Here is a 24,203-nt window from a genome sequence, read left to right on the forward strand (position 1 = left end):
AGAGAGAGAGAGAGAGAGAGAGAGAGAGAGAGAGAGAGAGAGAGAGAATGAGAATGAGAGAATTGTCCTCTATGTGCCCACAGTAGTACATACACAATGATTACAAATTTTAAAAAGAAGAAAAGGACAAAAAGGATCCTCAGGAGTCAGCCAGTCTCTAAGGCAGAAATCAGGGTGCAAGGGACCTGAACCAGCCCATGAGGAATTCCATGTCAGTGCAGTGTCTTCAGAGAAAGGCATGTCGTAAGCAATACTTGCAGTTCTAAAGTCTAAAGTTCAGTTCCTTGATCACATCATCCTTGAAGAGTATGTGGTTTCATTTTTCCCAATTTCTAAAAGTAGAAATTAATTGAGCTTCAGAAAACTAAGAAATGTTCTTGTTTAACTGAGGTCTTAATCCATTTGATATTTAGGGAAAAGTGTCTGTCTGGAAGATGGAGCTGGACCTCAGAGACCAGGAAAGATGAGTGGGGACAAATCTCTTCCGTGACTCTCTGCAGTGACTCCGAGAAGAATACATGCCTTTCTATTGTCGATCCAACTTCCTTTCATGTGTTATCTTGAATAGGTGGACATGTCTGATACTGCCAGAATCTAGGAGTGGGGCAGAGACCACTTCTTGGAATCCCTGGACGATGAATAAAAAGAGCCAGGCTATTTCTGGGACATTAATGGGGTAGAGAGCATAGTTAAGACTTTTAGTGGGGAAATCAGCATATTTAGGGTAAATGATGTCATTTATAAATACACAAATATAAAGAAACAGATAGGAATCAAACTGACTCTCTCCCTCCCTCCCTCCCTCCTCTCTGAGCGTGTGTATATGTATGTGTTGTTAAGCATTAAATTAAAAACTTAGGAATGTTAAGTGCTTTATACCTTTTTTATTCTTTAACTGTTCATTAAATTTCATATTTTTTAAGCTGGGCATGGTAATATACACCTTTAATCCTAGCACTTTGTAGGCAGAAGCAGGTGGATCTCTGAGTTTAAGGCCAACCTGGTCTCCCTAGAGAGTTCCAGGATATCCAAGGCTACATAGAAAAACCCCATTTCAGAAATAAAAACAAAAAAACAAAATTACTATATTTTAGCTCCTTTCTTTCTTTTGTATGAATCTAACTACAAGTTAAAAGGCTCATTTAATATACAAGCACTCAAGGGGAATTTTGCTCTCTTATAGTGATTATTAGAATACTTCTGACAATTGCTACACACAGATGTTTTTGGGAACTGAACCTGGTGTGCAACAAAGGGAGCAGACTATGAAATTTACTGTTTTAGGCTGTATGGATGCAGCAGCAGGAAGGTAACTCTAGAACATTTTAAGGCCTACACCATCATTGTATCCGTTAATCGTAGTGACTGTTGAGCCAAGGAAATATGACTAAATGTTGAAATGCTAATTTTTGAGATATGTTGGATTAAAGAATGAATATTATTAAAAACCACTTTTTGTTTGTTTTTCTTCTTTAATGTATCTCCACACCATTTGGCAGTACGCATAGCTCATGGCACATATTAGTGGATTATGTGATATTTTGCTGAAGTATTGCATTGTTGTGTCCACTCATCTGCTGTTCAGTACACACTTTATCAATAAGTCCATTGCCACTGAGTAATAGAGCACTGATTTTATTTTTGAAAATCTGTTTCCAGTGTTTGGCCTAATTTACTGAGCACTTATGATTGATGAGAAAGGAGAAGCTGGAGTAACCTTCTACCCCTGGAGTATGAATTACCCAGTAAAATAGTGGGCTGCTTTTCTGTACAGAGCCAGGAACGATGCATGATAATAGCACTCTGGGTTTTGATTGAGTGAGTTTATTAAATATGTAGCAAGAACAAGTAAAAGCCTAGGCCATGCTCAAGTGAGACAAAATGGCATGATTCCTTTCTCAGCAGCAGCTTGTGTCTAGGAGCTGGGGGAAGTCACATCAAGCTCCAGGTGACATCTCTATGGTGACCACAGTTAACGTGTGGGGTAAGACATACATACTCATGTTGAGATTACTGAGTTTCATCATGTGTCTTTGCTGTTTTAGGCCTACAAGGTAACTAAACTTTTGTCTTTTCAAATGAAAGGGAGTAGCTGGCAACATTTAATCTGTGAGATGCATGAATCCCACAGAGACTTAGGATCTTACGGGGATGGGCTCATTTTTGTCATGGAGTTGAGCTCTCCATAGGAAAAAGGAATCATGTGTTTTGTGGTCATTGTGTCTGGCTACCTTGTCAAAATGGAGGGGACCATATGATTGGACCACCTTCTTGCCATCAGTATTGAGACAGCCACGAGACATGGTGCCATCTTGTTTCGTGACATCATGAAGATGTCAAAAGCCATGAGATTTCATTGACATGTTAGTTAAGGCAACTCTATGATATGAACCAATATGGCAGCACTCATAAAACCTTCCAGTACAACTGATCCCCCGGATCAGACACAGAGGTAACACCAGACCTCCAGTGGTAGGTAGGTCGTCTTTGTTTTGTTTCAGTTTTGTCACATTATTTTTCATGATGTATTTACTTGTTTCTAGACAGGACATGAAAGTTTTTCCAGCCATGTGACTTCATCACTAGATAGGTATCAAAGGAGCTGACATTGAAGTGGCTAGCTCCTTGGAAAACTCCCGTGGATTTGCAATAATAGCCCAGGGAAAACTTGGGAAGACACATCCCAAATAGGACCTAAAATGTAGGAATTAGATTTTTCAAAACCTACTTTAATAAGAGTTCTTAAACACTTCAGTCTCCCTTTTAGCCCACTGACCAGAGGCAAGGGAGAAAGATGGCTGATAGGACAAGGGGGATGTGGACCTGGTTAGAAGTGATTCTTTGGGGGTGATTCCAATCTTCATCATCAGGATATCAGCAAGTCCAGTCCGAAACATCAAATATAAATCAGTAGCACTGTCCAGTCCTACTGGCAAACATCACATGAATCAGTAGCAGCAGTTTGATCCAGAAGAAACTGCAAGGCTCCTCCGAATTAGCATGAGTCCACAGAAACTGCAAGAAGTAACCAGAATGCCATGAGAAGTTCTTCGCAGCTTTTCTCTCTACGACATGCTGATAAGCAAAGCTCAGTGAAGAAGAAGCATTGCAAGACAGATCCATGTAAACAGCGAAGACCAGTGTTGCAAGGTGAACCAATGCAAATTCACTGTCTGTTGGGTTTTCTTTTCGGACATCACTTGTCCTCTCAACTGTTCGCCTCAGTAAAACACCCTTTCACATGTCTGCTTCAGCAAAACATCCTGTCATGTGTCTGCTTCAGCAAAACATCCTCTCATAAGACAGCTTCCAGAAAAACATCACATGGCATAACTAACACTTCATTTAAAGGATAGACTGCTAAGTGCTCGAGTGACTGCTGACAGCAGGCAGTTATAACAGCCGGAGAAGAAGAAGAATCAGCTTGCTTTGTGATCTGCGTCTCTCAGGCCTGATGTCTCTTTCTTCCCTTGCATGGTGGCTCTCTATCTCTCTCTCTCCTTCTCCTCTGTCTCTTGCCTGGGAACCCTAAAAGTACCCCCTCTGTCTTCCTGCCCAGTCATTCACCACTGGCAACTTTACTTACCAATCAAAACCAACTAGGGACAGGGTTCTCTCGGTTTCTTACATGTGGATGTGTAGATTCTTGTGCAGTTTTAGGGACCAGATTAACATAATACAAGCCACATTAGACTGAATCCACAGCACCAATAACCATATTTGGAGATTACACTATTGTGGTCCGAGAGGCTGAAATGGAGACTATTCCCTCAGATCTCATCCTCCAACGTCAACTAGGTTTGAGGTCACTTCGGATCAGCTCGTGAAACATTCTGTGACTGTGGAAAGGCATCTGTTCTCTTGTTCCAAGAGGACAAGGAGACTCTACCTGGTGAACTATAACCTGTATTCAGTCTCCAAGAAGGAGGATCAACATAGAGAGAAACTTTCTTCAATATTTCTCTCTTAGGCTTTCCATTGCTGTGAAAAAAAAAAAACAAAAAAACAAAGAAATGAACAAAAATGAACAAAAGTAAGTCGGGAGGGAAAGGGTTTGTTTCATTTCACAGCTTGTAGTCATCATCGAGGGAAGTCAGGGCAGGAATGTGGGACCAGAGACTGATGCCTTGGAGGAGTGCTGCTTACTGACTTATTCAAATCAGACACCATGCATACCGTATTTGGCACAGCTACTGCAATTGCATTTACTACTAGGTCAAATGCTCAATAGTCAACTGTCATTCTCCATGAGTCATCTGTCTCGTTTATAGGTCAAACGGGAGAATTAAAGGGATGAGAGGTAGTGACTACCACCCACGCATCTTTCAAGTCCTTAGTGGTGGTAGGTGATAGATTTGAGATCTTTCTTAATGTCATTTTGGTTTGTAGACAATTTTATCAGCAAGTCCAGGAAGACATGAGAGGATTCAGAACAGTCATACTAATACCCTAGACTCTCCCCGATGATCTACAGTGATCTCCCTGACGACTTTCTGGCCAACTTCCTGTCAGAAATCTCTCTTTTCTCTGGGGGGGGGGGAAGGGGTGTTTTGCGTTGTGGCCCTAGCTGACCTACAGTTCACTATGTAAATCAGACTGGCTTCCACCCTCAGAGACCTGCCTGTTTCTGCCTCCTGAATACTGGAGTTAAAAGCAGGCACCACCATGACCTGCCCTAATAACGACAGGGTAGGTGAGAATTATTGGAAAGTCAATGCCTTCAGCCCTAGATTCTCACAAACGGTGTGATTGCCTCTGGTAGTGTAGCTTTGGAAACGTAAACACACACATACACACACACACACACACACACACACACACACACACACACACACACACACACAGAGAGAGAGAAACAGAAACAGAAACAGAAAACACAAACAACTGAACCCTGTTAGCATGTATCACAGGAAACTTATACTTCATCTTTATCACCTTTCTACTCTTTAAAAATGTATTCCCATGGGAGTTGTGGTTGGCCTACCATTTTGTTGTTGTATAATATAAATTAGGTATGTGTTCAAGAAGACTAGATGACTGACCACTAGTGTAGAAATGCATATGTAGGTCTTGGACTTTTCACTCACTGATTCCAGAAGGTTCTCAGATACTGTCCGCGGCTCCCGTGTTAGGAATGGAGCCTCATGAACCTCCTCCTCCTCACTGCTGAACGTTGGCTGGCTTGATTTTGTGCATGCGTCGTGAAGGCCTCGAGCTGCTCGAAAGCGCGGCCTTCCTATCACATCCAAAGACGCTGTTTCCCTCTGGTCCTCCCCAACCCCTGATTCTTACAGTCATTGCTGTACCTTTTCTACAATGGTCCCTCAGCCTTGGAGAGGGGGCTTTGGTATAACCTACAAGGAAGAATTGGGGGTGGATATGATCACAATCCATTGTATCAAATTCTCAAATAATACAGAAGAATATTTTAAAGTATTTTGCCACATTTATATGTTTGCGCCTAGGAAACTGATTGTAGGTCTACCAGCCATGGTGGAGCACTGTGAACCAGAACAGAAACAGGGAAGGAAGGGTAACTGTGAGCTGACTGTGAACAAGTTTCAGTGATCCTGTGAAGTGATGGAAAGTTAAAGTGTCAAACAGCATGTCGTGGCATGATTCCTTTGTGGTACAGGAAGGCAGGAGATAAGAATACATATCGATTAACAAGAGTAACAAGGTCAGCTATGTCAGAGAGCATGGGTGAGAACAGTGCTTCTCTGGGGCCTGGGGTGGGAAGATGAGAAATGGCAGAATTAAAACTAAACAGAAAGAAACAAAGCTGATGCTATTTCTGGGGAATATTGTGCCACAACAAGGGAAAAGAATGCACCGAATCAAATTTAAAACAAAACAAAACAATACAAACCCCCCAAAACACTAAAAAAAAAAAAAAAAAAAAACCCAAAACCCTGAGCAGGGCGAAAACTACAAAGAAAGCTTCTTTTAAAAATGTACTTTTCTCTTCAAAATTGGTTTGTTTTCTGTTGTCAGGTGGAAAAAGAAAATTTCAGAGCTATTTTAGGTATAGTATACCACAGACCACAAACGCAGATATCATTTCACACCTTCTTAGTGTAGAAGTAGGGACACAATCGACATGAGGGTAGGAAGAAAGGAAACACTGCTATCAACATATACTATCTGAAAATTTTTAAATAAAAAAGAAGAGAGATGAGAAGTAACAAAAGAACCTTGTGAGAACCGATTAGAACTGAAAATATGGTTCCTTCCGGTTTGCACCTATGCCAGGAAGCTGAACCTGTGATCCAACCCATCTCCAACCCTCCCACACTCAGAGACATCTTGACCCCCAGGAGTTCTGACACACCCAGGATCACAGGAAAGACAGGGACAAAAAAATGGGACTGAGACTGAAGGAAAGGCCATCCAGAGACCACCCCACCTAGAGATCCATCCTATCTGCAGACACCAACCCCCACTGGTGCTGATGCCAAGAAGGGCTTGCTGACAGGAGCCTGATATGGCTGTTTACTGAGAGGTTCTGCCAGCACCTGCCTAATAGAGATGCAGATACTCAGAGCCAACAATTGGACTGAGCCCAAGGACCCCAATGGAAGAGCTAGGGGAAGGACTGAAGGAGCTGAAGGGGATTGCAGCCCATAGGAAGAACAATATCAACTAACTGGAGCACCCACAGCTCCCAGGGACTAAACCACTAACCAAAGAGTATACATGGAGAGAGCCATGGCTCCAGCTGCTTGTGTAGCAGAGGATGGCCTTATCTGATATCAGTAGGAGGAGAGGCCCTTGGCCCTATGGAGGCTTGATGTGCCAGCATAGGGAGATGCTAGAGCAGTGAGGTGGGAGTAGGTGAGTGGGTGGAGGAGCACCCTCACAGAGGCAAAGGGGAGGGGAAGGGGGTACAGGATGGGAGGTTGTGGAGGGGAAACTGGGAAGGGGGCTATCATTTGAAATGTAAATGAATAAAATGATTAATAATAAAAAAGTGAAACTATTGCGAGCTCATAATTATGTCAATGTGTACATGTATAAATATACATGCATATGTGTTCATGTGTTCATGCATGTGTGCATTTATTGTGCATGTACACACATATTTCAAAACTTTTTTTCATTAAAAGATCATAGAAATAAAAATAGTTCAGAAGCAATGAGCACACCTGGATATTGGGTGTTGGTTTTTAATATTATAGGTCATTCAAAGTTACTGTCTGAGAAATAAGTGACTTCAGGGCTTAGACAGTATAGATTCCGCTGAGCCTGGAGGAACTTGCTATGCCAAAAGTTCCTACCATCCTAAAATATAACGGCAGAATATAAAGGCATTTGTCAGTCTGAAAGGGCTTCCACTGCCCACGTATGTTCATCTGAGTCCGGAAATCATTCAAAGAAACAATGAGTTGTAAAACACTGTAAAAAGGCTTCTGGAAGAGCAGCCAGTGCTCTTAAGTGCTGAGCCAAATTCCTAGCCCACTTTCCACTTCAGTGAGCATTCACTCTGACCTTAAAAATGTGAATTTCATGAGATATACAAGGGGATGCCTTAGAGTTATTACACCTGGAGGCTGGAGGACGATAAAGCACTACACACAACTCCTATTTAAGCCTGCCCCCTGCCCCCTGTCCCCTGCCTCTGCACTCTGTACCCTGCCCCTGCACCCTGCATCCTGCACCCTGCATCCTGCACCATGCACTCTGTCCTTGCACCTTGCCCCTGCACCCTGCCCCTGCATCCTGCATCCTTCACCCTGCATCCTGAACCTTGCACCCTGCACCCTGCATCCTGACCCCTGCATCCCGTACCTTGCCCCCTGCATCCTGCACCCTGCACTGCACCCTGCACCCTGCATCCTGGTCTGAAGAGAGAAATGCTATAAAAATCACAACTGCATCAACCAATAAACTTGAATTCAAATGAATGATTAAAACAGACAATCCCACATATATGTGTGTGTGTGTGTATATATATATATATATATATATATATATATATATACACATGTATGTATATATATATGTAAATATATTAAATGGAGAAATATTCCGAGGTTATAAATAAAATATCTTTACTTTTAGAAAATAAATCCATAAGAACAAAGGACAGTGAAGTATTAACTTACTGTATAACTATTTTGTTGATTGTTTGTTTTTTGGCACCAGGGTTGGGTGTGTTTCAAAAAGCGACGGAGAGAACAAGAAGGGCAGAGCAAGCCAGAAAGTAAAGGCCTGTGGGAGAGAAAGAACAAATAGGTAAATTCTGACAAAAGTATGTGTGGTTCTCTTATAACATCTTCCATAAATTTGAAACTTCTTCTAAGCATAAAGTTAAAAGGAAACTTCGGGGATTTTGAAAATAAATCTTGAAGCTCCAGTTAAGTAGCTTAAAGAAGCTGTGATGTCTTGTGTCTAGGATTTCGAAACAAAACAAGGGCAGGGGATCCCCAAGCACTTTCCTGTGACATAGAGGCTGAAAGGAGAGATGCCAGATGCCCGTAGTGAGGGACAAACCAAAGCCTTCGTAGCACTGTGATTGCAGAAAGTTCCACAGCTGGTAATTCTTGCGGTTTGTGTGATGGTTACAGTACACAAGGAGTTGGATTTGAAAAACATGGAGCATAATGGAAACGACGAGGATGGGATTCGAACCCACGCGTGCAGAGCACAATGGATTAGCAGTCCATCGCCTTAACCACTCGGCCACCTCGTCCTCTTTACCACACCAATTTTTTTCTTCCCTTCATTTTTGTCTTATTTTGATGGCCGTCTGAAATTTTGAATGTGTAATCTGTGTCTCACATGCCACCAGTTTTTTCCTCCGAAAGGACACTTTCGCATTTTGATGATCCCACCGTAGTACCTGTATGTCTCTATCCTCAATCCCCCTCGTTTCTCGGTATTACACTTGCTTTCCACTCTACAACGAAAATCTTTCTGCTGTCTTTGAACTTCGTGTTCTCTTTACTGGATTCACAGTATAAGTGCTAACTTTCCCTACCGCCCCACTTACCTGCCCTACTTAGTTCTCAACTCAATAACGACTGAGATCTTAGGTTTGTTTGTTTGTTTGTTTTGGCCTCAAAACATTTTTTAAAACTGAGAATATTTATTTTCCACGAACCCTTACCCTTTTCCTCTTACACGAGGTAGTCTAAATCTGCCTAAGAATTTTATGTCAAGTTCATTGCGTTTTTACGCTCAAAGACCCTGCCATGATCCATTTTAATAGAAAACACTTCTATAAATTGTTCTGATTTTTTTTAAAAAAAGATATTTCCAGTAATTATAAACTTATGTTTTCGGCCTGCTTCTACTGGCTTGAATTGCCTTTGTATTTTAAGGAGAGCAGATAACAAAAGCCGTAACTAAAAAAGATACGGAGTGGTCATATATGATTAATGAGTAAATCCAAGAGGTGAATTTATTATGAAGATCCTTTAAAATTAGTAAACGATAGCGAACAGATTTGCGGTTACATAAAACAAGATAGGAATAACCAACATTTTAAACAAAATTAAAACTTCTTAAAAGTCTAAATAAATGAAACGACAAGACACTGAATTCCTACGATATATGTGCGCTCCCTGTCGTTTAATGCAAGATGTTATTAAAAAAAATCAGCTTCCTTCCTTCTTGGCGAAATCTTGTAAAACAGCCTCTGCCACTGGAGACGGCAGACGCGCTATTTCTCCGGGGGTTTTTGTTTTGTTTTGTTTGTTGTTTGTTTGTTTGTTTTGTTTTGTTTTTGTCTCACTGGCTGTGCGCTGTGAAGCTGAAGTGGCCTTGTAATTATGAACACACAGCATCTGTGTATGAGTGAGACCTGCTCAGGAACGCACACACAGAACCGGACTCGCTGAGAAGATCAGTAGGAATAGAAGGGGACCAAAGAGGGTAATGGGAGGTGAATACGGCCACAGCACCCTGTGTACAAGTATGAGACTGACAGACAAAAGCAAAAAACAGAACTTTGAAGAAAGATGTTGCGTGGAAGGCGAGGGTGACTCTGGGGACCTCTGGGGCAGTGTCCGGTCGCAGCTTCGACAGCTCGGTTCCCGCCTTCCTAGCCCGAGCCAAACTCTTGCTTAGCGCTTGCTGACGCCTGCACTTCGCAGAGCTGACTGCTCCAGGAGAAACACTCACCTTAGTCCCGCCCCTCCCCGCTGCCGCCCACTCTATGACATCACAGTGACGTCTTTCTTGTGATGTCATTGCTTGTCTCTGTTCACGTGACGTATGCTCATGCAAATTGGTCAAGCTTGGATCTTTCTCTACCCACTGGCAACTGTGGCCAACCGTGTCCTCCTGCTTCATCTGTAGTTCCTTGCACCCAAGAGACGGAGACAGGAAGATTAAAAAGTTTCAAGCCATCTTCGGCCACATGAGACCCCGTCTCATAGAAAAATCTGAAAAGTAAATCAAACAAACAAACAAGCAAACAAATCCCAAACCAAGCAAAAATCCCCCAAAATTAAAGTCCCAGTCTTCAGTAGACAGAAGCAGGAGGATTGCCGTGAGTTTGAGGTCACTCGAAGACAGAGTAAGACTTTGCGTCAAAAGAACAAAAACAAAACCCACAGGAAAGACAAAATAGCTATTGCTCTCCCGACTCATTAACAAGATACATTCTATTTCCAGTTTCCATGACAGCCAGGGACTGTTTCCTCTCGGTCTTCCAAAGTCGCTTCCTCCTGCTCTGCTCCCTCACCCCGCCCAGTTGTGAGAAGATGTCTCTGGAGAGTTGCAGCTTTCTTCCGCAATTCCTTCTTGATGTTTCTTCCTTTTTGTTTCCCCCTCTAATGAACACACTATAAACAAGAATATAGTCACTTAGTTGTTGAATGAAGGTATTTAACTCTATTAAGGTGAGATTGTTAGGAATTAATTTCGGAGTATCAATTTAAATAAGAAAACTAATTTAATAATAAATACAGGTCCCACCGAGATTTGAACTCGGATTGCTGGATTCAGAGTCCAGAGTGCTAACCATTACACCATGGAACCATATGAGTCATGACAGAGCTTTCAAGTCCCTCCAGAAATTCTATTTGAACAGAAAAGCTCACTTGCTTTCTTCGTTTATATCACCACCACCAGCACCGCCACCACCACTACCACCATCTTCTTCTTATTCAGCCTTTGTAGCCTAGGATGATTTCAAACTCTCCATCACACTTCTACCTCAGCCTGCACGGGGCTTTCTCATCTCATGACCTGAACTCAAAACCTCCTTATTTGAATAGAGATCATTGACTTCGAGGACCAGGAGCCCTCCCCAACATCCACCTATGCCCAAGGCTTCTCACCAGGTGGTTCAGGAATCAGAGCGCCGAGAAAACAGGTGACGTTGTTGAACAAGACAGAGATACTCTGGTGTATTGAGTTTCGTGATGTTCTCCGCGGTTGCCTAATCCAAGTCTCGCCACGCAATGAAATGGGCATGAGTAATCTCTATCACAGGCGGGGAGCGGGCGTATGAAGCCTAAGGTCCATCTCAGTTTTGTGGATAGATCTGACGTTTTAAAAGACACATTGTGGGGGGGAAATATTTTTTTTGCCAAGTTCACAGTGATGGGCAGAGACATTGGTATTTACAAACACTGAAATAAACGTGCGGAGATTGCCAAACTTAAGAGGGATCTATGCAGCCCTGTGATTGAGGCTTAAGAGCAGGCAGAGCGGGACCCCGCTCAAGGGAATTGAACCTGAGGTGACACCCGACCACCTGCCCAGAGGCAGCTCCTGCCTCAAGAATCCCTTCTCACAAGCTTACTTCGACTCCATCACACTTTACAGAGATAGGTTTCAGGGTAAACCCTGCCTCCGCTTGCTTGCTCCCGTTAGTATTAAACGGCCTAAGCGCAATAATTGAAACACGATTTTAATAAAGAATCGTGAGCAATTGTTATGTTCGTCGGAGTTCAAATGGCTGGGGCTCGGTTCGCCTTAGAGAGAATCTGCCTTCGAGCCAAGACCGATGTTAAGCGCTGCTACACAAGAAAAGTTCTAGGAGAGCACGTCACTGGGTGTCGCAGGTAAAGTGCAGTCACTTCCAGATTCCTCTCTGAGAGCAACACAGTGAATTCTAAACCCTATTCAGTAAAATCATACAGATCCTACAGTTGGAGGACCATTTGCCTGCGCCGATAACTGACAGGGGGAGGGCACCGGGTTGTCTGGTTCTGTGTGAAACTAGGAACACAGGGGCTGGGAGATGGCTCAGCAAGTTAATGTAAGCATCTATAATCTCATCACTGAGGAGGTGAAACCCGAGTTTAAGGATACACATTGAGTCTCAAATTGAACAAACAAAAAGCAGCCTCTCTCCTTGGCTATCAAACCATTGAAAGGGCGCTTTGGAATCTCTAGCTGGGAGGAGAAAAAAAAAATGTTGGGGTCTTGGCCCCAACCAGCCAGAAAGGGAGTTTATCTTTCCAGAGAGGGATTTCCACACAGTTCTGAGAACTTATCAAGGATGGTATTAGGTAGGAACACTCCTTAACAAGGACTATTTAATTGTGAACTGTGCATACTTCATTGTTTTATTTAAAGCTGGGTCTCTGGCTCAGGGGTAAAGGTGCTTGTGTGGTCCCACAGGGAGAAAGGAAACTGGCTGATGAAAATTGTCCTCGAACCCCCAGCCCAAACACTAGTAAATAAATGAATGAAATTAAAATAAGTAAGTGGCTGAACCTCATGTCAGGACCTGCAATAGGAATGTGAGGCTGGAAGAGGAAGGGCAGTTCACTGATTCTGTTGCTGTTATAAACGTGGTCAAGTTGAATAAGTCTCCTTTCTAAGCTTTTCACTATTGTTTAATTGATGTAGGTTGACTTTTAGGGCTTCAAGGACCCAGGCTCTGACCCTAGGAACTCTCCAGTAACAGGTGCATTCTATGACTAGCAGTGCTTGAGGGTTAAAAAAAAAAAAAAATGGAAGTGTGGGGGCGTGTCTGCCAGGCAGGGTAGGTTCTAGGAGTAGAGAGGGGAAGGTCAGAATGAATGGTTGCCTTGTAGCTTTAAAGGGGGCAATAATTCTAAAGTCTTATTTTAACATACCTACCACAGTAGCGAGACCTTAGACAAGGGTCAATGGCTCAGTAGAACCTTGTCTGACTGGATCAGAAGGTTCTAGGTTAGTTCCTGACTGCCTCAGTTATCTTTTTAACCCAGTCAGAAGAACATCTTTATTCAAATTGACTCTTGCTTTAATGGATACTGATGAGAATTCAGTTACTATAAAATGGCCCCTCCAGGTAGCGCTCCTCTCCCCAACATACATAGTAGTTGCTTAACTGAAATGAGACTTCAGAGGCATCAAAGGCAATTTAAGACATCTTGAATTTCAAGTTGCCTCTCTCTGATGGGGAGAGAATTTTTATACCTGTACATGGTTTTAGTTTAAAATAAAAGACACTTTGAAGAAAATAAAAAGGGGAAAGGAAACAAAATGGACCTGTGGGTGCCTTCAACATTTTTCTATTTAGGGGTTATGGTTCTTACTGGGAAGTGCAGACATTAGAGCTGCCTGGGGTAGTCAGCAGTCAGGGGAGAGAGGGGCAGCAATCCAAGACTGGACTTCCACTTCCACCCCCCAGCCCAGCTCCCAAGGGCAACCTCTGAAAAAGCCAAACTGGTAGGCAGTGCCTCCCAGAACCTCCTGTTCTGGTGAGCCAAAGGCTGGGAAGAACCGGGCACAGACTATGGTACCCTTTAAATAAGAAACTCAGTCTTCACTTTTCAGATCCTTAGACCAGGACGAAGCAAAGATCAAGCAGGGGTGGCTTGGGGAAACATAAAGTTGAACGATTTAACAATCCGGCTCTTCCTCCCGGTACAGCTTATTGGAGTTGGTGAATGAATTAGGTCATGAAAGCTAACCAACAACCCCTCAAAAATGGTCTTTCCAATCACACCTTTGCCTCATGTCCCAATTCCTGAACAGGAGAAAGAAAGGGTGTTGAAATCTTGTTAAGACTGAAGTAGCTGAATAGGAGAACATTTTGTGTAATTCTACATGCTAAAAATACTTAAAACATGACCATCCTCAGCCTTTGGAAGACCATTCTTGTTCTTTCTTTTAAGATTTATTTATTATATGTAAGTACACTGTAGCTGTCTTCAGACACTCCAGAAGAGGGCGTTGGATCTTGTTACAGATGGTTATGAGCCACAATGTGGTTGCTGGGATTTGAACTCCAGAGCAGTCAGGTGCTCTTACCCACTGAGCCATCTCACCAGCCCCCCATTCTTGTTCTTAAGTGCATAAAACCTGTCATTATATGTGCTAAACGTAACTTTAAAAAAATTTTAAGGGTGTTTGTTTTGTCTCCATGTATATCTGTGCACCACACGGAGAAATGAAAGACTACTCACTGGTCTGTTAGCTCAATTGGTGCTAACAGTGCCAAGTTGAGGATGAGCCCCTCTGTGAGCCAATAGCTCTGTGCAATGCATGCACAAGTACCATTGATTTCCAGATTTTTTTGTTCTTATCTTCCTTGGCCCCCTCAACCCAAATGTGTTTTAGAGTTTCCAAAGTTTAATTTTTTTTTTTTTCTCTCAGCTCTTGTGACAGGAGAGAGGACATTGCCTGCTTAATGTAAAACTGGAGGAGGAGGGGATTAGAAAAGCTAATTGATCTTAAATCTTCTTTCCAAGTCAGTCCTGGAATCAATCTCCTTTCTCACGTTGTGCAGACCTACAAAGGAAAGGAAAGACATTCCTAACTGCACCTCTGTCCTGCGGATTTCCTGGAGGAGTTGAAGGCCGGCTGCGATTACGCATCGTGGGCTTACTAGTTCTATGGACTCCAGCACATACTGGATTAGCACATACAGTGATTAGTAGACATGAGCAGTGCTCTGTGTCTGACTGAAAAGGCTGATGTCATGCTGTGTTCTTCCTGGTCCTTTTTTGTTATCTCTGCCATCTTTAATGCAAATAGAGCATTTGCAATCATCTGGGCTTCATTTAACCTAGAACTGAGACTTCATCAAAAACCCCTTTAGTGCTTATTTAATGTATTTATTTTAATTGTATATCTGATAGTAAAACATAAAAACAAAAGTAAAATGATAACAAAATGTTTCTGTTCTGATAAAATAAAATACACATTGCTCTTACTCAGCCTCCTTCCTCATTGCCCTTTGACCCCCTCCTTTCATTGGTCTTCCTTCTCCTCAACAGTGGTCCCCTTTCAGTTGGTTTCATTTAATTATTGGTTTTGCAAGTTGTGCCTCTAGGGACAGGTTGGGAAAAGAAGGAGACCGTGGTTGAGATTTTTGTATTGTTTTAAGCTTTTTTAAACCAGTAAGAGTGAGGTCCAGACATGTCTATACCCTGGACATCTCATCTTGAGACTGGCAGGAGTAAGAATTCCTCCCTCCCTGATCTGGCCTGCATGCCCAGAGGCACATAGCCCTACAACTTCCACCTCCACCACTGTTTAGGTAGCCACGAGCCTGGTGGCCAACTTACAGGTTTAATTTCCCCTCTTCCTATAAGGACATGTCTAGCAAGCACCTGGAATCCCTCTTTGTGTAAATGAGGCATTCCCAGCGCCTCAGCCCCAGCAAATGATGTACACTCATCCTAACCACCCCCCCCCAGCCCACTTCCCAGGTGTGCAACAGTGCCTGAATACCTCGAAGGCAGGAGCAGAACCTTTCAGACGCATGAACTCTCTCCAAAAGCCCTGAGGATGTTAGAGCAAAGAAAATAGACCAAACCCATGCAGGTCTCACACTGAAAGGAACTTTGCAGAAGGCATATGCAGCACACTAGGAGGGAAACCACAAGTATGTGGATTCTGCATGAAGGGCGTGATTCTCTTTTTTGGGGGAAGGGCAGCATGACTCTCTTAACAGATGATAAGCACATACCATGTGTAAGGACATCACACATGCTAAATGTCTACAGTTAGACCTGGTGAGGAACTGTGGTTAGAGGCTAATAAAAGACCCAGGGTGGCTTCTGTAAGCAGAACTAGGGTTAGCCCTAAGTGGTAAATCTTGTTCTCTGGGTTTGAACTTCCTCATAGAGAGAGGTTACACCTTTTCTGTCTAGCCTCCCCTCATTCTCAACCTGCTCCTTAGAGGCTGTCACTCCCTTGGACTCCCTCCGCCCTGTTATTAGTGGCAGCTGCTCATAGGGGTGAGCTGTGCTACAGCCTAAGAGACCAGCTTTGGGACCAACCCCCAAACTGGGACGTAGAAAACCAGGGGACTAGCCAGAACGCAAGACTTTTCAGGCAAGAAGCTAGAGTACTGGAGGGTGGTGACACTTGCTTGTGGGGAGAGGAAGGGAGTAAAGAAGGTACTAGAGGAAGATCACAAGAAGAAGGTTTGTGCAGCCACTTCCTCCAGACAGAAACACACAGAACGTAGAGACAGACTATCGGTTCCCTTTCCTGGAGCTGTGACCAAACAAGTGACAGGAAACACTGAGGGAAGGGCGGGGCTTGCTTTGGCTCCCATTATGGGATACAGCCCATCACAGTGGCAGAGGTGTGCGAGCTCGGCTGTGAGGCAGCTGCTCACAGCATGCTCACAGTCACAGAGCCGAGAGAAGTGAATGCTGGTGCTCACCTTTTCTTTTTATTCAGCTGGGAGTTCAGGAATGGGTGTTACCCCCATTTCGGGTGGGTCTTTCCTCTTCAGTATAACTTTACTGAAAACCTGCTCAAAGGCAGTCAGTCAGTCCAGGGTTACGTTTCCAATGTGATTCTAAATTCGGGTAGGCTGACAATGCAGATTAACTACCACAGACTAAAAACTCAGGAGAGACAGAGTCAGGATGTGGAGAGTTCCATGCAGTAGGTGCCCAGTCAAGAATGAAGAGGCAGAGTTTAAGCCAGATTCTTATCTGGGAGAAGAAGGCTCCAACATGGAGGGCCACATTCCCCTGACATTTACCACATAGAATACCACTACCTACAAAGGACAGTAATCATTTGCCTACGTTTATACTGATCTGTGACCAAGAACTTCTAGTTGACCATGGAGATAAATTGAGAACAAGCAGGCAGAACAGGCACTGAGTCCTAAGTCTAGGAACTTCCTCCTTCCAAACCAGCTGCTTTCTCTTCTACAGTGAAGAAAAATGCCGGGATGCAGTTCCTGTGATGGGACTGTCAAAGGGCTGGGTTTAGATCCCACATCAACTCTGGCTCTTCTTTACATCTTTGAGCCAGCCCTGTAATTGCTGGAAGATTTTCTGTGAAGAAGAGATGGAGAACGTTTTGGAAGTCAGAACTCAGCACCAGTAAAAGACAAGTTATACAAATAAGCATGCGAGTGAGAATATAAAGCACTCGGGGTCTTCTCTCTTACCTGACGCCCCAGGCGGAGGCTAGGAGAGTCTGAAGGCCTCACAGGCGCCATATCGAAGCAGTGGGAGGCACTAGGAATTAGAACGGCTGGCTCAGACGGTCCTAAGTCCTGTGTTACACTCAGTACATGCCAGGGATCTGTGTCTCCTGGAAAGAAAGGAGAGAATGGTTCTGCACTGGGACTACAGTGTTGTAGAGCCAGGCCCTGTGGTACACTCACCATTAACGAACAGTACTTGGGTGGCTCCAGGGCTCTGGCCACCATAATAGGAGTTTGTCTGGGCCACAGCCTGGGCAACAGACGCAGGCGAGAGACCAAACACTTGTTCACACAGCTCTAGCTGGAAGGGCAGTGCTGGGAGCTGGGAAAAAGGACACTGAAGACCCTCACAGGTGACATCTGTGGAACGAGAGTACATTAACGTGTGAAGAATACACATAGACAGCCTCCTGCTCTTCTCCAGTAGTAATTTATAGAACACCCACAGTAGTGACCTCGTGAGTTCACAGTTCTGCCCAATAGACCCACACATCCCAGATCACTCCATTCCCAAGTGACAGGGCTGTGACAGAAAAGGACAGGAGGTGGGGCTCCCAGAGAGAACACAATGGGCTCAGGGAGGGCATCCTGCAAGAAGAAGACCTTGAGTTAGGATGGGTGAGCCAAAGAAAAAGAAGAGATCACCAACACGGGAAAGAGAAAAGTGAACATGCAAAGGGTTAGAAGGGAGGGAGACTCTGGAATGACTGCTCCTCAAACTGGATCATGTCTGCGCTGCTTAAAAACCCGCATCTCACAGTGTTCTGGGTAAATCTTACTTCCTTGGCCTCACATGAATTCCTTCCTTCAGATTTGCTGAGTACCTACAATGCACTCAGACATCTGTCGGGCAATACTGGGCAGAAAGTGGCAACCAAAATAGTTCCATGTTCTGCTGTTATAGCACTCAGAAGGGGAGATGGCATGCTAGCAGATTAGAATGCACTAAAGAACACAGAATAACAGAAGTGGGACATGCTTTTTAGTGGGGGGGGTTGGTTGGTTTTTTGTTTTTTGTTTTTTTCAACAGAGATGATGCAAGATATTGGAGGAAGGGGTATCTTGAGGTGAGACGGGAAGATGAGCATACTCTACAAAATGGATCACCCTGGTATGTTGAACAGGATGTGCCAAATTCCTAAGCTGTAGGGGGCTGGTATATTGGGCAGCCCAAAATATGCAAAGCTGTGTTATTATAGCAGTAAGAAAAGTACTGTTATTATTCTCAGTTTAGAGATGTGGAACCTGGCCAATAACAGTTAGACACTTGCCCAAGTTTGTCCAAAAACACACAGGTAGGAAATGGAATTTGGACATTTTACTTCATGCCACTACCCTCACTTGTCTTCAGAAAGTATAGAAAGAATGTAGAATTCAACTCTGACCTGGGTGTGGTAGCATATGCCTGTCATGCCAGCACTCCAAAGCTGAAGCAGGAGGACTGCTGTGAGTTGAAGGTAAACCTGGGATACCTGGTAAGACTCCATCCCCAAAAAGAGAACAAAGACTTAACTCTGGGGTGGGATGAACAAATGTGACAAATGGTACAGGATACCTATATTCAGATACACAAAATCCCCACTACTTTTGTACATGTGATGTATGAGTTTTTATCTGCATTATTTTTGTTTCCTTTCTGTAGTTTAGATTTTAACTAGTAGTCATCCTGTATTTTTTTTTTTTTTGGCCTGGCAACTACAACACTGAGTCACTGAAATGTAATCCCATAGGAAGATTTCTCTGGCCGTGGTGTAGAAGTCAGACTGCACAGGTGAAGTAAAAGCTTTGAGATGGAAGAAACCTGGGGTCCAGCAGCAGTGTGTGGCACCTCTGTCAGGACCACAGAGTAAGACGTAGAGAATGGGAAGATTGAGAACAAGTGGGTAAGACTCGGTGCTTGACAGGACATCCAGACAATGGGAAAGGGCACCAGGATAAGGTTTCTAGCCCAGTGAGAAAGGCTGGAGGCATTCTAGGACAGAATACAGGAAGCACAAGGAAAGAGGGGCCATTTTATGTTGAGGCCCGAGTGTGAATAGCATAGGAGGTGGCTGTTTACTCTCTCCAGTCAGACACTTTTGCGGTTACACAAGGTTTGTTAGTTGTGACCGTGAATCCAAACCATCTGTAAGATGCTTTGGTTTGGGAGTTAGGTGGGCCACTTACAGAAGCCAAACTCAGTGCATGTCTGGTACAACCACTGCCGGTCCCCTACACCAGACACTTGCGGTTTGGTGTTGCTCAGCTGTGCCACCGTCTCTGCCCGGGAAAAGCTTAAACACTTCTGTCCCATGCTGCGCAAGATGATCTAGAGGAGAATACATACATGCACGTATAGGTTCACCCATTTATATATAGCTGTATTCTCCTGCCTCTCCTAGCAAGCCAGGGCCACAGGCATATAATAGGGTCACAGGTCAAGCATGAGAGAAGGGTAAATTCCTGAGGGTTTTCTGGGTGTTAGTAGTCAGTGGACGTACACCACAGGAGGTCCTTGTAACCCATGTCCAAGGTTTTATCATCTGTGAGACCCCAGGCAAGAGGCAAACGTTCTACCTGCTCACTCTTCTGTAAGTGGGGTAATAATAGTGGCTTTCACCTGAGAAATTAATGAAATAAATTTTGTGACGTATTCTTAAAAAACCTGGTCCAGAATTAGAACAGGAAAAGTGATGGTGGAACTGTAACTGTAGAACAGGTCGTGTTGGGGGGGGGGCACTCCTTAATTCTGATCTCAGAGCTCCCCAACCCTTCAGTCGTAAACACTGTTGTGCACTAGCTGTTTGCCAGACAGTACTGCTGCCAAGACCACATGACAAGATAGAAGAGATAGTAATCTTATGGTCTCTACGTTTGTATACTGTGTGTTTAGCTCTTGATTACTTAAGGTAATTTTACTATCAGTTGGATTAGACACGCAAGCCTTATTATTACAGATAAGGAATCTAAGGTGAAGAGGAGGGTTTCGGTCGTCTGAGCTCGGTGAAGGTGGACGCTCAGCCTTGGTCCGTTAGCCTCTGGCTTACAAGCGCGTCCGGGTGGCTTACCTGTACGGCCCGGCGAAGCCCCAAGTAGGGCGTGGAGCGGCTGCGGTTTCCCCACTTCCCGAGCAGGAGACCGCAGAGCTGCCGCACGCTTAGCGGCGCTCCCGCCTGCCCGTCGTACTGCACGGTGCCGCCCACCAGCGCCTGCAACGCTCCCAGCAGCTCCGCCTGGTCTTCCGTACGGTCCAGGGACCCGCAGGCGCCCAGTTCCTCCCTCAGCACAGCCTGAGCCGCCCGGCCTGCGCGCAGGAGCCGTTCCACCTCCTTGAAGGCCGTGGAGGTCGCCGCCAGGCACTTCGGAAACCGAGAAGCGACTTTCGCGGGGGTCCTTGATTTTCCTTCTTTGGAACTGCATCTTCTTGGGGAGGTTCCCAACCTCGCTCCCTGTCCTCTAAATCTTCCCTCCCAGTGTCCCGCATCCCCCTTGGCGTCCGACTTTCACTCAGGTAGACTAGAGCTCACCAGAGCTCCGCCCTTGATGACTCCACCCCTAACCCACCACGCCCCTCCTCGGCCCCGCCCTCTACTGGCTTCTCTCTAGCCCAGCCCTCCCCTCCCCTCTGTTTTGGATCCCCACCCCTCCCGACAGGGCCCCTCTTCTCTAGATGCTTCCCCAGTTTTCAGTTCCAGCAGCTTGCAAAACCAGACTGCGTCCCTGCGTTAAGGTCTTGCGCAACCCGGCTGTCCTAAGGCTGGTCCCCATTCTGCCCTGGTTTTCCCGAGCTCTTCCCGTTCCCTCGCCCTCTTCCACACTCTACAACCGGCCTACCTCCAATGATCCTCCTATGGCGGCTTGTGTCAGGCTTCTGGCCACCACCTGTGGCACGCGGGAAGGACATCGGGAAACTGCAGGTTTGGGCAAGACCCTGGCCCCGGCCCCCTACTCCTCCCCGCTGCCAAAGAGCTCTTACCTGGTTATAGGCGGAGAAGTCCACTACTGCGCTCAGCGGTGCGGAGGAGGCGACGGCGGCAAAGACTAGGTGGGGGAACTACGAAAGGAGGAGCGTCAGCCTAGTACAAGGAGGGGTGTCTGCGCTCGGGGTCGCTCTCCGGCCCCAGTGGTATGCTTGGGTAGGGAGGAGCGTGGTAGTACACTCGCGCTATCCATGGTCGGGACCCTGCAGGCCAACTTCCCCAAACCCGCCCACCCGAGGAGTTCTGAGGACCTTCAGCCGGGCCCAGGTTGCCAGCGAGCCAGCGTAGGAGCCTCCGAAGCAGATCCAAGGGCTGGAAGAAGACACATTGAGGAGGCTGGAGAGCGCCTGGCGAGCGTAGGCCACGTCGGCCAACCTGCAAAGGAGCCAAAGTCGAACCTTACACTCCTGGGGGCCACTGTGTAGAATGATACCAAAACCTAAGCTGAGCCCAAGGTTCCTTCCCGTAACTCTCTCTGCCTAGGCCAAGGGAGAAGACCCACCCATTTCAGGTGAGAACGGAAAAGTTTCCTAGTGCCTTAGGTTAAAAACTTAAACAAAAAATAGGGAGAAGCCAGAGGCAGTCGAGGAGGGCGCCCCAGAAGAAGGGCTCTAGGCAGGATGGGCTATGGAACTGGGGACTGGGAGAAACTCAAAGAGAAAGGAGAAAGATACTGGGATATAACATCCTTTCTCATCCTCATCTTTTTTTGCGGTGGTTCTCAGTCAGTGAGTAGCTGCTGTTCGAAGCCGATTGAGCTTACTGAGAACACTGAGATGGAGAGACACAAAGAGATGGAAACAAGACCGATAGGAGGGAGACCAATAGAGGAAGAGAGGTGCCTAGGTGAAAAGGAAGAGATAAGGCTCGTTGAGAACACTAAAGCAGGTGAGAAGTTGGGGAAAGAGGTGATGGGGATGAGCAACAAAAGTGAGGTACACAGAAGGAGAGAGACAAGTGTCTGGGAGAAGGCCACTCCTTGAAGACGGAAGCACTCCAAAGCTTGAAGACTGTCTGTCAAGGCAGCAAGAACTAGAATACCTGAGCTACACTGTGTTGAGTGTGAGTTAACTGGAAACCCCGAGGCTCCTATAAAGACTTTCTTCTGAGCATCAGCAGATGTAAGGAATGAGCTTGGAGAGTCCTGATCTAATTTATGCTGATTCAGGATTCCTATTCTCTACATCGAAGTCAAGGGTAGTCACAGAGATGTGGCGATAATGTCGCTAAGAGATTCTGGTGGTTTGGGATAGTAGCCCACAGTGAGTGCTTTAGCATTCTTTGGACAGAAAGAGGAGAATGGAGGGTGAAAGAAAGATAGAAATAGGGAGAGATGGAGTTAGAGATGACAGGAGAAAGATTAAGAACACAGAGAAAGATTAAGACACAGCTGTGGAGGCTATCAACATTCTCATCCAAACACCTTCCTTATCCCCACTCACGCATGGCGGCTGGACAAGTAGCGAAGCAGGGCTAGATCCAGGTCCCCAGCAGGCATACTCAAACCATAGAATCTGTGTTCTAGGCTTATCACCAGGGCCCCCCAGGCAGGGGCCAGTTCGGCAGGATGCCCTGTGGAGAGCACATGGTAGAGAGGTGGATGTGAGTTGAGTATGAGCTACGGAGCTTCTCAGGTCTCACATATTGTCATCTGCCGGTTCCTTCCTGGTCCACACCTTGCTCACTTCTTACCTGCCATCACTGAGCCAGGCCCCAGGCTGCCCTCACCTCCTATGTGCAGAAATACTGGTACATCTTGGCCAGTTCTGTGTTGATCATTCACCCAGTACCTCTAGGTGTGGAGATGAGGGAAAAGAAATGACAGTGAACATCCTGACTCCCTTCCCCCTCACTCCAGCCTTTTCTCCAAGATTCTCCCCATCTACTTAGTGGTGTCCTAGCTGGGCTTGTCTAGAGCACATAAATATAAAGGTAGATATTTGAGGCCCTGGGATGCACTGACCAGCTTGCTGTGTTTTGTAGTGTGTGAAATAAAGTATTTTTCTTTAAAAAAAAAATAGTAGATGTTTTTATTTTTAAATCCTCAGGACAGAGGGAGTTGGCTGGTGCATGGGAGGACTCCACTATTTTGTGAAGCAGTCCTTATAGAGTAAGTAGAGACTAACTTGATTCAGGAATAGTGTGGCAACCCTTGGAGGTTATATACAGAGAGGGCAATGAAGAGGGGTGCATTTGTTTATTCCTTCTTGTGATTTTTGAACACCTGTTGTCACTTCTGATTTCAAGGCTGTTTTGGAGTTCTGCTACATGTTAAAACCTGCTGGGTTTTTTCCACCTGGAGACAGTCTTATGTCACCCACACTGGCCTCAAACTCACTATGTAGCCCAGGATGACCTTGACACCAAATTCTCCTGTCTTCACCTCTCAAGCTCTGGGATTACAGGTGTGCAGAACAGGGTAGAAAGCAAGGAACTGGGGTTGGAGCTGGGGACACGGACTGACAAGACTGACAGTGCAGTGGACATTGGCCCCCTCTACTAGCCTCACCTGCAGGAAGGTTCGTCTGTCAGATGCATTGAAGGGATCCAGTGGCTGTTCTAACCACCCTTGTTTGGGGACAGCCCCAGGACCATGGCCTAGGCCAAAGCCTGGGTGTAGGCTAGAGCTCTCCTGAAACTTCTGAATGTGTTCTCTCAGGCGCCTGAGAAGCAAGGCTGTGAAACAGGAAGGCATCATCCATGTTAGGCTAGGCTCTGTAGCTCTCCATACTTGACCGGCAACCCCATCTTACCTGGAGTTGACAGTCCCCAGAGGGAAACCAGAAGCAAGAATCCCAACCACGGAGCCTTGACTGCCATTCTCCCCAGCACTCTGTGTTAGGAAGGGTTCCAGGCACTCTGCTCTTTTGTCCATCACTGAGAACCTATAA

At 45.3% G+C, this 24,203-nt stretch overlaps 1 protein-coding gene and 2 non-coding genes across 3 annotated transcripts; all 3 read right to left on the reverse strand.

Moving 5' to 3' along the window:
- Nucleotides 1–8,610: 8,610 nt before the first annotated feature.
- Trnas-gcu lies at nucleotides 8,611–8,692 on the reverse strand. The gene has a single exon. It is a non-coding gene; the product is annotated as a tRNA-Ser (tRNA).
- Nucleotides 8,693–10,914: 2,222 nt separating this feature from the next.
- Nucleotides 10,915–10,986, reverse strand: Trnaq-cug. Its single transcript has one exon. It is a non-coding gene; the product is annotated as a tRNA-Gln (tRNA).
- A 5,572-nt stretch (nucleotides 10,987–16,558) lies between these two features.
- On the reverse strand, nucleotides 16,559–24,203 carry Prss16 (serine protease 16). Its single transcript, XM_021215973.1, has 12 exons — nucleotides 24,066–24,203; nucleotides 23,822–23,988; nucleotides 23,005–23,104; nucleotides 22,755–22,884; nucleotides 21,564–21,687; nucleotides 21,309–21,386; nucleotides 21,167–21,214; nucleotides 20,401–20,691; nucleotides 19,520–19,661; nucleotides 17,534–17,713; nucleotides 17,315–17,460; nucleotides 16,559–17,198 (listed from the first exon to the last, which is right to left on the reverse strand). The coding sequence occupies exons 1-12, from the start codon at nucleotides 24,130–24,132 to the stop codon at nucleotides 17,142–17,144; spliced, it is 1,530 nt and encodes a 509-aa protein (XP_021071632.1). The 5' UTR covers nucleotides 24,133–24,203; the 3' UTR covers nucleotides 16,559–17,141.

The sequence above is a fragment of the Mus pahari genome, chromosome 16 (assembly GCF_900095145.1).
Source record: "Mus pahari chromosome 16, PAHARI_EIJ_v1.1, whole genome shotgun sequence".
Lineage (NCBI taxonomy): Eukaryota > Metazoa > Chordata > Mammalia > Rodentia > Muridae > Mus > Mus pahari.